General features: G+C 39.4%; 1 protein-coding gene and 1 long non-coding RNA gene across 17 annotated transcripts in view; one reads left to right on the plus strand and one right to left on the minus strand.

The window, feature by feature from the left end:
• The window catches only part of TENM3 (teneurin transmembrane protein 3), a 512354-nt gene that overhangs the window by 468087 nt on the left and 26900 nt on the right, over nucleotides 1-17367 (plus strand). For 13 of the 16 annotated variants that reach the window (XM_065634158.1, XM_065634155.1, XM_065634161.1 and 10 more), the window contains 5 exons: nucleotides 1634-1883; nucleotides 2306-2326; nucleotides 6086-6318; nucleotides 6870-7024; nucleotides 7901-8775. In XM_065634158.1, the coding sequence (XP_065490230.1) occupies nucleotides 1634-1883; nucleotides 2306-2326; nucleotides 6086-6318; nucleotides 6870-7024; nucleotides 7901-8775 (1534 nt within the window). The remainder of the gene's footprint in view (nucleotides 1-1633; nucleotides 1884-2305; nucleotides 2327-6085; nucleotides 6319-6869; nucleotides 7025-7900; nucleotides 8776-17367) is intronic. The other 3 variants (XM_065634160.1, XM_065634171.1, XM_065634162.1) reach the window with 1 other exon arrangement.
• Nucleotides 1126-17367, minus strand: part of LOC135988295 (uncharacterized) — a 48022-nt gene continuing 31780 nt past the window's right edge. The window contains exon 4 of the long non-coding RNA XR_010606134.1: nucleotides 1126-2638. This is a non-coding gene — a long non-coding RNA (uncharacterized LOC135988295). The remainder of the gene's footprint in view (nucleotides 2639-17367) is intronic.

Here is a 17367-nt window from a genome sequence, read left to right on the forward strand (position 1 = left end):
GAAATGTGAAGGACCAATTTTTCAAGGTAATGACAGAATAAATCAGGTGCAATAGTGCACTGTGCTGACTTGTAGAATTCCTCTGATGAAAATTATAGAACTCAGCTATTTCAGGCAAAATTATGGTGCCATGATTGTCATAAATGATGTAATCATAGGAGAGGGGATTTTGTATACTGTTAATGCATTCTGGCTTTAACTATTCATGAAAAATACGTTCTCGCTCTTTTGATTTAGATTACTTATTTAGATTACTTGCCGTTAGGTTTCCATAAACTATTTTCATTCTTCCCGATTTTATCATGTATATTGGTTTTACGTTTATAATCTCCTAAATTTTATAGCATTAAAAAGTAGTGAAGACACCTAAAACATTTAAAGAGGAAAACAAAATATTCTTTTCTCGTATCTTCCAGTATAAAGAGTGCATTGTGTGAGTGGGGAGAGAAAGAGGAATACATCTTAAATTTCTTCTGAGCGTCTCAAAAGAGAAATGTATCCTTCAGCCCCAAGCTGCCTTTGAAACTCTGGGCACACAATCAATAAAACACGTATCAGTGTAAAGTACAAAGTGACATGGGCTTTACACGGATTATACCATGGAACGACATACTGTGACTTACGAGTATACCCATAATGGCTGACCGTTTGTAAAATACACCTCAGTGGATTCATTGAGAGAGATAATAATGAGGGTCCTGGCAACATTTTAACACACTGGGAAGTCACACTTTTTTTCCTAAGACTGAAGATTTAACATAAAGCGTGCATTTTTCTTCTCAGATTTCCTATGGAGGCTATAAGGAAGAAAAATACTGCTGGCACATTGCTTTGTCTTCATGAAATTATTGTTCCTTTCATGCCTCAAAGCAGAATTAAGTTTAAGAGGCAGGTTGGCCTGGCACCGCATTTTTTTTGTTGTTTTGACATTTTTAATAACTGCCTATAACTGCAGACATGGTATTGAGGCAGACTTTGTTGCCAGAGGTACATTTTTATTGTGAGCTGAGTATAGAGTCTTTTATAATGTAAAATTGAGGCAATCTCCAACTTTTTGAAGTAGCTCTTTAATTAATATTTACAATTTGCAGCAGTAATCCACTTTAGATTACATTTGACATCACGTTCATAATTAGTTATACTAGGACTCTAGGAATACAATTTGCAAATATATATATTTGTTCTTTTTTTATAGTATAGGCACAGTTAGAATTTCAGTCATTTCTGGAGAATTTCAAAACTGTAAGAATTTAGGAACACAGACCTTGAGTTCATTCAGCACACCTTGCATTTCCTTCAACATGAGAATTTTTATTTTGAATTATAACTATTAAAATTATTAACAATTAAAAATAAGCATGACTGAAAACTTGTTTGGGTTTTAAATGTTAGTAGATTTAGTGTTCCTAATACCTTTTGTGGACAAAACAATGCTTCATGTTTCTGATGTAAATAAACAATAAATGTTTTAATAAAGTTCTCTTACTTGTAGGGAGAAAAATATGGTGATGAAGTTCATTAAGTGATAATAATCAACTAAAAGACTATTTGGAACACTTAGGTATTTTATGTACATACATTGAAAGTTTTCATAAACTATGTTTTGTTTTGTGTTTTTCATATTATCTACCAGGAATCCTCTACAAAGGAAATGGTGAAAATCAGTTTATATCTCAGCAACCCCCAGTTGTCAGTAGCATTATGGGCAACGGAAGACGACGCAGCATCTCCTGTCCAAGTTGTAATGGTCAAGCTGATGGTAACAAATTATTGGCTCCAGTTGCCTTAGCTTGTGGGATAGATGGCAGCCTTTACGTGGGTGATTTCAACTACGTTCGGCGGATATTCCCATCTGGAAATGTCACCAGTGTTCTGGAGCTAAGGTATGGGGTTTTTCTCATCTTGGACTTTTGGGGTTGTGAATTACTGTTGCAAACTGAAGTATGGAATAGATTTCTGACACTGTGTTAAGTCAGAGTTTCCCAATGCTTTTGGGAACAAAAAAAGTTGAGTCAAAAGATCTTAAAACTTCTGAAAAAGTATTTAAAACTAAAGTGAAAAAATTTTACCCTGGTAAAATATTTAGGCATGCTTATCTAAACTCTGAGAATTTAATCTACCCGAAGTGATTATTCTGTGGATTTTAAGAGTTAACCTACATAGTCGACATGAGTGGAGAAAAGACAATCATTCACCACTTCACTAATGATAGCTGTAAATGTTGCCTTCATTTCATCTTTTAACGTCCTTTCTGAATGTTCTTCTAACAATGTTTTTCTGTTCTTTTTTACTTGCTCCCACCAAGAAATAAAGATTTTAGACATAGGTAAGCATTCCTTAAGGAAGATTTATATTTTTCTAACTGTTCATTTTTCATTTTTAACAAATGAATGCCCATAATGGAGAAGTCATTTCTGAGATGTATTACTAGAAAGAGGAGTATTTTTCAAAAATAATGAGTTCATATGTTTTAGTTATGTCAGCTGTCAGGCTGTGTCGTCCTTTCGGATACGAGTTCCTCTTTTCTCATCACTCTCTGTCCGCAGTCAGGCTTCTTTTCATGCTTGTGTGTGCCCTGCTTTGCTGTCCCCTTGTCTCCGGTCACTCCGGTTTCTTGCTGGCAGCACTTTTGCTGATCCTATAAAAACTCGCTCATTAATCAGATACCCCAAATATGATGAGAATGGCACATAAGTAATAAAATCATAAAAGTATCAAGTGAGTTCATTTCATAGCCTTTGATGTTGAGACTTCTCAGGCTCGCATTTAACAGGTTTGTTTCTTTAAATGTGAACTCTTAGTAGTGAAAGTTGAAATTGTCCCATAACAACATAACTCGGGGAGTTAAGATTTTAAAATACACCAAGATTCCTAAGACTGGCATCACTACAGTAGGGGCAAGAACAGAAAAGTAGGGACATGGTTTAGTGGTGGACTTGGCAGTGTCAGGTTAACGGTTGGACTCAATGATCTTAAAGGTCTTTTCCAACCAAAACAGATCTATGATTCAACGAGCCTGTACTCTGAAATAGAGAGACAATGCAGATCAAATTTATTTGCTCAAGTACAAGTGACCTAACATTTTTTCAACCTCAAAGCTGAGCTGATATCTTTATACACACCGCTGCCTGTGGGTGATTAATGCTGATAGGCATTCATGGAAGAAGTAATTTTTAGAAGGACTTTGAAAACAGGGAGGTCATTTGTAGGCTATGGCGGCATCCCAAGTCTGTAGAGAGCTAGAAAAAAAGTTTAGCAAAATGTGAAAACAGCTTTGAGGGCATTTGTTTAGAAGGCACAGAGTGAATGGGAGGGAAAGGGGGAGTGAAGCAGGAAGAGTATTTTTAAAAACAACTGTGCATGGAGAGTAATGCAGGTGATCTGACAGCTGAAGAATTAAAAAGATCGACATAAGCAAGATAAGAGCAATGGGAAACAAATCATTACAGCTCTGTGTATGTGCATTTGCACACGTGTGTGCACTTAGATTTGAAGCACAGTTACTATTATTTGGTGTAGCCAGAACAAGTTAATCTGTAGAAATTCATCTTTAGAGGAGCCCGTGCTGATATGTAACCGCATGTTTTTCAGAGCTACTGACAGGGATTAGGTGGTGCTGCATGAATCAAGAAGTCACTGACTGTGGATTTTAGTACTTCGTGTTTGTTGTTATTGGTAGAAGGCAAAAGCTTAATATTATTTCAAGCTAGAATGAAATAGAATAAACTCTGTGCAGCTCTCCAGCTGCTTGGCTGCTTATCCTTGTACTATTTTTGAGATCTGCATAGTGTGCATAGATGTTTTCTGGCTAGAAAACAAACATGGTTTTCACTGGACAGTTCCTCAGTTCCTCACATTGTGCTTTGTTCCTGTGAATTAATGCGTTTGTCCTGTCAGCTAAAGCTACCTCGGCTTTTTCACCTTCACTTGAAAAGAAATGCTGAAGTTAGGCCTGTTGTATTACTCTGAAAGTAGCCATTACACATTTAAGTGTTACAAATTGGAGAGTTTGTATTTATTCAATAATAATCTATGCACGCACCAAGTTTGGTTTTGTTTTTTTACTAAAATGAGAAAATATCCTTAAATCATCAGCTGTATTTTTTTGGTTTGAGGAAGATACAATACTTACTATGAGAACTCATCCCAAATAAGAAGAGCTTTGTCATTTTTGCTGGAATTAATTTAAACATAGAAATGTTTTCATATTTATGACAAGAACCGCTTTAAAAACCATTTTTAGAAAGAAAAAATGCATTAGGCGTAAGTTAGTTACTGATTTGATGACTGTTCCAACAATTGAAAAATATGATTGAGGCAATGTTAGATGAGTTGAAGTTCTTTAGATTTTAGTAGTATAAGAAAAGACTTTATTTTAAATTACAATGAAATAAAATTTAATTGCACATTTCACATTTTGCAATGTGATTATATTTGAAGTGTCTGCAAAGTTTCTTAAAGACCAAAGTAATCATGTAAATGGGTATAATTTAATTTGCAGTCTATGGAGGTATAAATAATTTGTACACTACGTAGTGATCACATTAAATGATCTCTGTGTAAATTAAGTTTTCAAAAATACCTTTAACTATTTAGCACATTGGCAATAATAGATTTCTAACAGACAGAAATTTAAGCCTGCCTTAATTGTTTTCAGACACGCTGTACAACACTCAGCTCTATAGCAGAGCTTTTTAAGAGCTGCTAATCACTGTGTGTTTGATTTCATTAGTCTGCTTCACTTGGTTTCTTCATTCTGAACCAACACATTGAAAGTCTTAAAACCAAAGAAAATCCCATTTATGCAACACATTTTTTTCTGTGTTTTTGTAATTGGATAGCTATAAAAATCTGTCCCTGCTAAAACACAGAATTTGTTCACAAGTTGTTCCTGTTGGTCTCTTCTTGCTTTTTCCAAGTGGCAATACATAACTGTGCTAATGTAACACATTTTTATGTATTTACAAAACGTGAAGTACAGCATTCTGCGAACAGATGTTTGGCTATCACCAAGACTGGTAGATCTGTTTAAGCAGCGCTCTTGCAAACAGCAGAAGTGGGACTGACTGTTCTGACACTCTGCTTCAATACATTAGGAGAGCATCAGAAATTACCTCCTGTATTTACATGACCTTATTTCAGCTCTTTGTGCCATAAATTAGGTCAGAAATCCCAGCTGCAGTGGGTTAAGTTTCTACATCATAATGTATCAACCCAAAAGTTACTCTCCCGGCCTGTTTTTTTCAGCAGCAGGGGAGAAAAGACAGTAATTCTCAATTATGTGGCACCAGTGGAGAGGCAAAGTACACGTTTCTGGGAAAACGGTTAGCAATATATATTTTCACTCTAATAAAGACTACGTTGGCATAGTTAGCGGCTTTGTGCCAATGTGTACAGTTATTTGAAATATGACTCTGAGTTAAGAAGAACAGAAAAGTTCTGCTCGGTGCTCTGGTGGAAAAGATGACATTTCCTAATGCGTTAAATCATGCACATCACGTCTTTGAAAGCAGTGGATTAAACAAATACTTATGAAGGATGTCTTATCTCTTGCTTGTGAACTAATAATATGAACTCTCCCTTATCTGTTTATGAATTATATAAACTGTGCACCCCAGCAGCCTTATATAAATTATAATAAAACAGATAGGATGATAACAGCAACAAAGTGTAAGCAAGGGCTGAGGTCTTGCTGCAAAGTTTGGAACTGGATCAAGGTTCCCAGAAAGCCTGGGATTTTTTAGACTCCGCTGTTTTCTGTGGTTTTGATTTGGCCTAATACAGAGACAGGAGCTGTCTCTAATGACAGAGAACAGGACAGGCCTCTGAGCATCGCAGACAAAATGGATCTTCTGTCCCAGAAAGACAAGTAGTCTAGACTGGACTGCCTGTGACACAGCAGAGAGACGAGAACTGAGAAAGGCTTTGGGGCCATGGCCTGTGCTACCTGTCCCTAGAGCGTCACCATTGCTTTTAACTGCTGACGCGTTGCTACACACTGCATAGGAATTGAAGGCTTTTCTTCTCGCTCCAGCGTTAGCTGCCATTAATTACAGCATGTGCAATGTGTAATTCCGTTTTACAGCAACAACCCAGCTCACAGGTACTACCTCGCAACTGACCCCGTGACAGGAGACTTGTACGTTTCCGACACGAACACGCGCAGGATTTATCGCCCCAAGTCGCTCACGGGTGCGAAAGACCTGACCAAAAATGCTGAGGTGATAGCAGGAACAGGGGAGCAGTGCCTGCCATTTGACGAGGCGAGGTGTGGCGATGGAGGCAAAGCCGTGGAGGCAACTCTCATGAGCCCTAAAGGTAAAAGGAGCTCTCTCTCCATAATTTTCAAACTAATATGAAATTTCGGTGCCGGGGGTGTGATCGTGTTTCATTACTGAACGCCTTAGTTGGCTCAGAAAGATGGTTTTGAGTAATTTCTTTCAACTGGAAAGACCATTGAGAAAAAGAGCTACAGGGTACCCGGGTTGATTTTTTTTAGGAAATACTTGGCTTCCATGGTTGTTGAGCCTTTTTAAATGCTCATTTAGATTATGCATTTGGCAGGCAACAGTGAAGATTTAAAATCAGTGTTGCTTTTGGTCCCGCTTATCCCATTTTTCAGGTTAATTTAAAAGCTAGACCCATCTCAGCATACTCATCAATTAACAGCAAATGCGATCAACAGTAGATTTCATACTGCACGTTGGTTTATGAGGCAAAATATGTATACAAGCTGTTTTACCACCCACTGCCCAAGACTATGTATTCAGCCCCTAATTTCCACTACATATGTGCCACTTACACCCTTACTTGCGGGCAAGATATTCACTGCTAGTACAAGAAACTAATTTCTATTCTCCTCAATAAAGGAATAGCAATTGACAAGAACGGGTTAATCTACTTTGTTGATGGGACCATGATCAGAAAAGTGGATCAGAACGGAATAATATCCACTTTGCTTGGCTCCAACGACCTGACCTCAGCACGACCTCTAACCTGTGATACCAGCATGCACATCAGCCAGGTACGTTGTAGCCGCTGCCCGTTTGGAAAACTGAGCTGGGGCTACAAATGCAAACGTGGCTTTCTTGACCCTTAAAGTAAAACTGGGTGGACTGTGTAATGGATATTTTAACGGCAGACTTTGGGGAGAAAGAAGCATGTTCCAAGGGCATGAATCGCAGTGTGTCCTCTTAGCCGTTAATGCTGCTGTATTCAATTTTTCTGCCCATAAAGTTCAGTTTAGTTTAGAACAGCGAAACTATCAGCAGGAAACATTAAGTCTGGTCGTAAATACTAGGAGAATGGCAGATCTGTGAGAATGGTCTTGGCACGTTGATGTTTTCTGAATCACTAACAGCCTACTAGAGTGAATGAGAGGATATATACAAAAGAAGGTATTTTTCTATTTGTCTCAAGAAGCTTGTTTAGGTAAAAAGGGACATCACGACATCACTAGTGGTATATTTTAAAATGGAGTACAGTACAGTGTTTTGTAATCTGGAAGGTAGTAAGCTATTTTTGCTATTACTAGAGTAAAAGATGAGTACCGCCCCGAAAGTATGTATTTACACTTCGATATCTTTCTATTTTCATGTATGCATTTGTGACACAGAAAAGTATAGTATTTACTGGAGGACAAATTCAACCTGTATTATAGTTGCAATGCAACTGGCTTTTTTCCAGTAAAATAGATATTGGAACATTGTTCCCCTTGTCTTCCTGAAAAGCTTTTTTTTGTTTTGTTTTGTTTTAGTTTGCTGCATGTATACAAGTCTTTTTGTCATGATTGGTTACAGCAGATGAAAAACATCCTTACAGCAGTGTCTAAAACTGAAAGTCAATGAACTCATTTAATCTGCAGTGGTTAACTGTTTCAAAAACTCTTCTCTTTGTTAAGGTTCGTCTGGAATGGCCTACAGATTTAGCTATCAACCCAATGGATAACTCCATTTATGTTCTGGACAACAACGTGGTTTTGCAGATCACTGAAAACCGCCAGGTTCGCATAGCTGCGGGGAGACCGATGCACTGCCAGGTGCCCGGAGTGGAGTACACGGTGGGAAAGCACGCGGTGCAGACCACGCTGGAGTCAGCCACTGCCATCGCCGTGTCCTACAGCGGGGTTCTGTACATTACAGAAACTGATGAAAAAAAGATCAATAGGATAAGACAGGTCACAACTGATGGAGAGATCTCGTTAGTTGCTGGAATACCCTCAGAGTGCGATTGCAAAAATGATGTCAACTGTGACTGTTACCAAAATGGAGATGGTTATGCTAAGGATGCCAAACTTAATGCCCCTTCCTCCTTAGCTGTGTCTCCAGATGGCACCCTGTATATTGCCGATCTGGGAAATATCAGGATACGGGCCGTGTCAAAGAATAAACCCTTCTTGAATTCAATGAACTTTTATGAAGTTGCTTCTCCAACTGACCAAGAGCTTTATATCTTTGATGTCAATGGTACTCACCAGTACACTGTGAGTTTAGTCACCGGAGACTACCTGTACAACTTTAGCTACAGTAATGACAATGATATTACTGCGGTAACGGACAGCAATGGGAACACTCTTCGTATCAGACGGGATCCCAACCGGATGCCAGTAAGAGTGGTCTCTCCTGATAACCAAGTCATTTGGTTGACGATAGGCACTAATGGATGTTTGAAAAGCATGACTGCACAAGGGCAGGAGCTTGTCTTATTTACCTACCATGGCAACAGTGGACTTCTGGCAACTAAAAGTGACGAGACTGGATGGACCACCTTTTTTGAGTAAGTACATGAAGTCAGATGGCTTATAGTTTCCTTGAGTTACACGGTACCACTTGAAATATTTCTGGAGACTGATGAAGTAACTTTAAAGATGACCTTGACAACAAAAAGCACAGAAAGGTACTTTTTGTTTCCCGTGCTGTCTTCCTCTGTCTGACTTCTTCTAAACATATTGGGTCTGAGTAATTTTGAATTCATTATTTTGAATTTCAGTTTTATATAACAAAATAATAGTGAGACAACATTTCAGTCCTGTCAAGAAAGCTGTAACTCAAACAACCACGATTTTGTAGATTTGCATCAAAAACCCATTTGCTCATTAGATCGACATTGTTCTGCAGCAAATACTGACAAGAAATTTGTCTTCACTGCTCAGTATTTTTTTTTCTTTTTTTTCTTAAGTAAAAGCATGTCTGCATGGTCTACTACCCAAAAAAAAAGGCTGGGTGGGTATTTTTTTAAGTTGTAAAAGATTGTGTTTCACTGAGTGGGGAATGTGCAGGAAAGATCTGCTGGATGACACGCAGGCGTTCACACAGGTGGACCTGGGCAGAAGCAGCTGCAAAAAGAGATGCGGGCTGTGGGGGGAAATGTCATTCCTGTAGGAATAAACTGCAAACAGAGACCACCAGGAATGTGTCATGTACAGGTTCGAGCACAACAGTGAGGGGTATTGGTGGAACAGTAGGACTTGTCGTTTCTCCAGCCTCGGAAAAAAATCTTTTCAGTGAATTGCTTTACACTGTGTTACAGTCATTAAGTCATCAATGCCTGTTCATAGCAGCCAGATTAGCAAAGCATTTTACAGAATCCTCAATTACATTGACTAAGGGAGGTCATGACAATTTATAGGTAGACTAGTAGAACCTGAGAGATCACGTAAGGGTTTTATAGGTGCCATCATCCCCAAATGAGCTGAACCGTAAACTGGTATGCCAAACAAAATGTTAACAAAAATACAGCTTAAAATACAAGCAATTTATTTCAAAAAGGATCAATGTAGAATTAACACAGATTTTTTTGCAGACATCTCTGTCAACTGGAAAAATATGTGTATTTTTAAATTGCATGAAAGACATTCCAAAGTTGGGTAAAAAAGTGTCTCTGAATGAGTGGAAGACATAGACTTAGTATGATAAGAAAAAATGTTAAGAGGGCCTTCAGCTGATGTATTCAGGATTACAAAGGGCATCATGAAAATCCAGTAAGTCCCTCTACTTTTTCTTTTTTTTTTTTCTTTTTTGTCCTCTTTTCTCTTATCTTTATGATGAAATGCAGTAGCAACTGCTGCCAAGGTCAGGGCCTAAAAAAAAGCTTTCAATTCAACACGCATGATAAAGAAAATGAAGTGCCAGTGTCAGGCAATGGCAGCAAAGCCAAACATCTGTGTTGTGAGATAACTTCACATTTCTGTCAGTGTACATTTGGCTGAGGCAGTGTGCAGGAGGACTCTGAGCACCTGTGTCTCCCTCCAGCCTTCACACACGCCCGTCAGAGACGTGAGAGCAGCAGGTGCTGCCTCACTGCATATTGTGTCCTGAAGTGGAGACAGAGCTAGAAATGCTGATCCCTAACAAAGACAGCAGGCAGAATGGCGCTACTGCCAATTTTAAGGTATTCTTGCAACAATCCGTAAATTGGCAGGGCTTTGGTAGTGGGCACGTTCCCAAAGCATTAGCGCATGTCTGTAGTATTTAATTGTGCAGTGGTGTATCCACTGCGTATCTTTTTAGGTCCTGCCAAGAGGACACAGAAGCACAGCGAGGATTCGCAGAGAAATGAGAAACTGTTTGGGAGGGCATGTGTCCTCCTTCTCATGAGTTAGCCCTGTTCTGCGTGCTGAGAGACCACAGCACAGCTTCACATGGGCTGGGAACAATCATCCATTTCCACAGACAGCAAATGTGCTGCTTAACTGTGACACACGCAACCGCTTGTTTCCAGCAGGCGAGTTGGGCAAGGCGGTCAATTTGGAGGATAGTGAAGTCCCTTAGTGAAATTATGGCATCTGCTGGATACAGCAGGCACTTTAAAGCATGCTGGCATTCCTACTGCCTAATTGAGGACCTAGAGTTTTAATCAGGGCAGTAATTTCTCACCATGTTGCCTGTAGTTTTTGTGTAGCCTACTGTGGTGTACTGCACAAGTAGCTGCTGGCTCCTGAATGTATCTTAACGGCGTCTGCATGATCGAAAAACTTGGATATTATATTCAGTATTAAGTGGTCGATAGGTCTGTATTTTTCATCATAGGGAGAATTCATGGTACTGTGTGTCATGAGGTATATTGTTATTTTCTGAGTCTGTAGATTGCCATCTTTCACACCTGATCTGCTTTCATGCAGACTTTCTGGTCTAAGTTAGGTTAGGTCCAGCTGGCTTACAGAGAACCCAAAGGGCAGGCTGTTCCCCTCAGTAAGTATTAGTATTATTTCCAAGCTGCTGTTTATGTGCTTCCTAAACAATTACCTCTGACCAATGTCTCGTTAGAATTGCCAAGCTGAAATAATTATGGAGAAAGCCAGGCAATTTCACTCACCCCGAATTTGCAAGTGTGTGAGGCTTTTGCGGAAACAAAGATATTAAGCTCTTCCCCGTAGCCATGGTGGAGCAGTAATCCGTTTAATCGCAACAAGGAAGACTCAGATTAGACATGTGGAAAAACTTCACAGTGAAGATTTTGGAGCCCTGGAGCAGACAGACTACGATAGTGACCCCCTTGCCCTTCACAGACTGTCTTTAAGAACAGATTAGACATCTTCCAGGACTAACGCAGGAAGAGCAGATCCTGCCTTGGGGTAGGGGCTGGACCACATGACCTCTCAAGGTCCCTTCCAGACATGTTTTCTGTGATGCTCTGTACAAGTTAATACCAAAAATAAAAAACTGCACTGATTATGTAAAGCTACAGGGAATAAGGGGAAAAAAAAAAAAAAAAGTACTGTGTTATTTTTCTTGCCAAAACAGCATTCTTAAAAACATCCATCGGGCATCATAGCTGCTTAATTCTTTGCAGCATAAAATCCCCATGCACCAAATTTGTGTCTGTGTATTTCCCTTTTGAAGAAAATGTAGATATAAACACGACTATTTTGCCATCTTTTAATACTAGGATCAGCAGACATTACTGTGACTTTGCTTTTCAGTGCTCATTATTTTTGTAGCGTTAAATCTGATTAGGCCAGGTTTCCAGAGACTTCTGCTACTACTGCCAAAATACATGGAAACCATGTATCGTGTAAGGGCTTGTGTGGGGGTGACATGGTACACACCTGTACGCCTCTCTCTCTCAGCTTTTGCATATTCATGTTTGTAGGTAGTGTGGCCTAAAAAGTTTTCAACTGAAGAGTTTTCTGTTAAAAAAAGGAAGTCTTGTTAAAACAGAAAGGTTTCCCCTCAAACATCAGGCGAGGAACAAGAAATGGGAAGAAGAAATCATTCTGACTTCTTTGTTCTGTTTTAGTAATAGCAAAATATTTCAGTTCTGTTGCTGAATGCATTTTCTTCTAATATCAGAGTTTATTTATCTATTTCATTTACTCTGTTGTATTATTCAGATTCTCAGAATATTTTGGGAAGGGGATAGAATTTATATTCCATGGTGAATTTAGACTTCCTTCCCGTTGTTAAAATGTCCAATGGAGCAAAAATGCCTTTTTTTTTTTTACTAGCTCTGAGTACGGCTGAGTTCTTTCACCCTTTGGTTGTGACACGTCTATTTAAATGGCAGAAGTTACACTGGAGTAAAAATACTGTGTTTCTAGTAATAAAAAGATCCCTCTTCGAAGCCAATTCAGTAATAGCTTAACTATCCTCGTGTGCAGATCTGTTTGTACAACTGGAGCATGGACCCAAAGACGTTAATTTCAGTTGGATTCTCAGTGATTTGAGAGCAGATTTATAAAAATTATACCTTTTTTTTAACTTTTTTAGAACAACTTTTCAGTGAAGAGAGGAAACCTTCGGAAAAAACATTGCATACAAAAAATTTGCAATGGCTGCTCTAGTACATATTTCAACATTTGGACTTGTTTCTTTTCATGGCTTTTTGCCACAGTCTAAATCACACTAATATCAGAACCAAAAGAAATTTATTTCATTTAGTCTGGACACTAATTAATCTAGATTTTATTTTGTTTAGTCTCCACTTTGCCTGAAGAAGGGAAGGACTGACATACCAGAAATACTGTTTTTACACTCTTTGTGGTTTTTAGTCATAGAACCATAGAATGGTCTGGGTTGGAAGGGACCGTAAAGATCATGTAGTTCCAGCCTCCCGCCATGGGCAGGGACACCTTGCACTAGACCAGGTTGCTCAAAGACCCATCCAGCCTGGCCTCGAACGCTGCCAGGGATGGGGCATCCACGGCTTCTCTGGGCAGCCTGTTCCTGTGCCTCACCACCCTCATGGTGAATAATTTCTTCCTTATATGTAATCTAAATCTACCCTCTGTTTAAAGCCATTACCCCTTGTTCTATCACTGCATGCCCTCGTAAAAAGTCCCTCTCCAATGAAATTCTACAGTTAAAATTGGAAGTAATAACTTGAATCATTTAGAATACCATATAATATTTTTTCCGTATTTGTTTACAGACTTTCATTTTTTTTGTATCTTTATGGAGAAATGGATTTCTAAATTCCTATTTTGTTAAGGGTTATAGTCTGCTGATCAAATTTGACACTTTATATTTCACGAATGTGTACTCTGTAAAGTACTGTTACTAAAATTCATAGTAACTGTTATCTGTTATCGAAGGTCTCAAAGACTTGCTGAATAAAAAAGATATTAACAGAGCATTCACAAAAAGGATTGCGAATACACACATACAAAAAAACCAATGGAGCCATATGAAGCTAAAAGTCTTCCAGATTAGATCTTATAATGAAATTATAATATTAAACCACGTATAAGAGTAATCAGCCTAATCAAATTCTGTTGTTATAAAATTGTGAGATATCTGAGCTGGAAACTATTAACTGTAACTGCATATTATGTATGCATAATGTGAACATTTAAACAGATAAGTCTTAGAAGTAGAACTAATTGTATGCATATTAGCATTTTGGAAGTGCCACTTCCTAGCTAGCCTATGACATTATTTTTCTGCAGCAGTTTCCATTCTGTTTTTACGTACAGAGAGCTAAGCCAGATGCGCCAAAAGAGCATTTTCTCTAGACCTAGTTTTTGAAGTATCAGACATTAACTCCTAAAAAGCCTTGAAGTGCCCCTGTGCAGTCACTCAGTTGTGTAGGAGGTCAGACCCACACCCAGCCTGCAACTCCAGGTCTCTGTCGAAGCCCTGGCATGCCAGCAGGTGACAGCGAGGCTTTACATTCAGCTGAAAATGGGTAAAAAGCTCACTATTAATTGAAAGTTTGACGATGCTCAAGAGGGCAAGTTATTCAAGAGAAAAGCTGCTATTACTTATGATACTTAATCTGACCAAAGTGTAAGGCAGCCCTCTGAGAAGGTCCCAAGCGTCTTGTTCAGCCCCACTTCTCCTGAATCATCTCACTATCCCGAGCCATTCCCTGGGAGCCGCTGGAAGCTGAGTATGGGCTCGGGCTGTCACAACCTTGTTGCTCTCACTCAGCTTGCTCCATGACTACTTTGTGGAACTCCAGCTGAGACGTTACAGGAAAGTCCAATCGTTGAACCTCTGGCCTGCTGCCTTGCTAGCTTCTGTCTGCTTTGTGCTTTTCAGGTTGCTTGAGGAACTGGTGGAAGCTGCTCTGCAGCGGGCCTTAGCTGTCTGGGAAGCACCTGCTGAGGCTGGGCTTTGCTGCTGAGGTTGCAGACTGCGTGCGCACTGGTGTGCTACGCACTCGGGTGCTGAGAGCTGCACGGTCCTGAGAGGTAGTAGAGGACAGATCATGGTCAGCCCAGTGTCAGGTGTCTGGGATCCATCCATGTTCCCAGCCCAGGTGTTTCTGCAGGCTCCTCTGTGAAGAGGCAACTGTTGCTGTATCTCACAGCTCCCCTGGATGGCACAGGCTGCACCTGCTCTCCTTTGGCCTTCTCTAACTGCTTTGGTTAAACTCGAATCACTTTCCTCCCTTAGCCATGAATTAATTCCAGTAGCCACTGCTTCTTTTTTCTTTCCTGCCTTCTCTCCTCTTGCCTTCTTCTCCTTTTAGGAGCAGTATCAGCAGGCAGAGATCTGATCCAGAGTAAGATCCCTCCTCCTCCTCCCTGCAAATTCACTGCCTTTCTTCCATGTCTCTTCTTTGCTCTCCAGACCTTGCCCTCCTACTGTGTTTCCTTGCTTTCTTACCTTGTATCGTGCTCCTTCCCGTATCTCCCATCATTTCTCTGAGGCATGTTTGACTTCCCTGCCTTTTGCTTTCCCAGCAGTGCATTTCTTCTCAATATCCCCTCTTGTATCTCTTGACAGTCCATCCAATGTTTCCCTGGGCACTTCATGCCCTGAGCTCATTTGTCATCTCCTTCCCCTCCTCCCTCTCCCACTCAATTCTTGTCTCAAAAGGAATGCAACAGCAATCAAAGAGAGTGACATTAGCAAGCAGAGCCCTTACAAGTTTACTTTGTTCCCACAGTTAAATTAATGAGCTTTCCAGCCATTCTGGAAAGGTGGTGAAATCGTGCAGAGCGTGAAATCCTTAAGATAATTTTACAGAGTAGGGAGAATCGCAGGTAAAAATCTGTTTTCACCGTGTGTTGCAGAGTATCACCCTTTTACACATTAGGCTTTTATTAATGGTGCATTCAGTGCTATGGTTTCCTTAAAACCGTGTGATGCAGAGTAAGATACTGCCTCTGGCTTGGACTTGTTTTGTTTCGCCATGTACCAGGCACATCATCTGTAACTGTCAGCATTTGGCAAAAGGAAACAGATGATATTTTGCAGTTCTTCTCTTGCTTCATCTTAATGCATTGCTTGTGGAGTCTGAGGTTTGGCTTGTAGAAAGTCTATGGAACTTCTGCTGAAACATTTAGATAAAAGCAAATACTCCATTTTGATCGGATAAAAATGATCCCCCAATAGTAGTGTCTGTTCACTTGCATTTTTACTGTCTATTAAGATGTTCGCAATTTGGTTTTCCTAATTCATTAATTTCCATACCATTTCCTGTAATATTTGTGGGGTTTTATTTTCACATAACATTTCTGTTTCTATTTGTGTTCATTTTTTTATCGCATTTACGTTTCAGTAGAAAGAGTATCTAGAAATGCCTTTTTCTTGCAATTCTGGGGCTTTCATTCTAATTTGATTCTGTTTTCTTACAAATACCAGAACTTTGTACAAAATTGCAATCTGCATTTTTTATCACCTCTAAACAGCATTCTCTGAATGGCCTTGGCATCATAGTGCTTTTTAGATATATTTATTCTTTTGCCATCGACAACCTTCTATGCATTGTGCTTTTACTGCTGCTGCTTCTTGCTTCATCAGTCTAAAATATGGTGGCTATAAAGTAGTTAACCATACTCATTAAAACATTTTCGTTCAGCTGATTTTCATGTTCTTGTATTGACTTCTGTGGCATCACATGAGCCCTTGATTGCACGTCATGACTTACAAGTGCAGTATCTTTAATCTTCCCATATTACAGTTACTCAAGCAACAAAAGACATATTCTCTTCATTCTTAACTGTCTCTGAACTGTCTTTTTGGGAATATTTTTGAGATACCCAGTCCTTTCATAAGTGCCTCTTTATCCACATTGCCTGTCACAGTCCAATATCTAATACATACACGTCTGGGACCGGCTGCTTCTCCGTTAGTCAAGATGTGGTGCTTCTCCTCCTTTCAACATGGCACAAATTGAAACTCTAGTAGGCATAAACCTCTCTCACCGTTTCATGTAGACCTGTGGAGGGAAGGCTGGCCAAAAAGCAATTAGAACTCTTCTCTCTAATCAAACAAGCTTACCCAAAAAGAATTTGTAGGGAAAAATATCTAGCTGACATGTTCGCTTTGTGCATGGCTATAAGCTGATCTCACAATTTTCTAAACTGGGACTGTAACTCAACTCTACAGTAAATTTCATAGCCATAATACAATGTGATGTTATGTAAGTTAGTCTTGTAAGGCTTGTGCTGACAGCGGAGTACACGAACTTGCTGTTTCACACTCATCCTGCTTAATAACGAAGTAGCCATGTTAAAAATAATCCATCAGTACCTACCATTAGATATCAATGTGAATTTTTTTAGAGAACTTTAGTGTGTCCCCTAATTGCTCTGATATCAGTAATATATCTCGACTGATAGACATTTACCCATTTCTTGGTTCTTGAATGTTTACTGTTCCTTGTCCTTAGAACTAGGCTAAGTAATAAAAGCCTAGAAACCATTGAATAGGTAGTGATATCAAAATAGCAATGCTGAAGATACATATTAACATTATGACATCCTATATGTATGAGAGACGAAGAAGCACTTTGATTTCTGTCAAGGCAATCAGCATGTGATGTCTCTGTGGTTTTGGAAAGCACTTAGAAGTAAGGGTAGTTCAGCAAAAAAATAGTATTGTTCCTATGAATGACATAAATGTCCCGCATTGTCAATCCAGTCAGCTCTGCTCAGGCTCCTGAAAGCATGTTTCACTTCTGGCTTTATCAGGGACT

The sequence above is a fragment of the Caloenas nicobarica genome, chromosome 4 (genome assembly GCF_036013445.1).
Source record: "Caloenas nicobarica isolate bCalNic1 chromosome 4, bCalNic1.hap1, whole genome shotgun sequence".
Taxonomy (NCBI): Eukaryota; Metazoa; Chordata; class Aves; order Columbiformes; family Columbidae; genus Caloenas; species Caloenas nicobarica.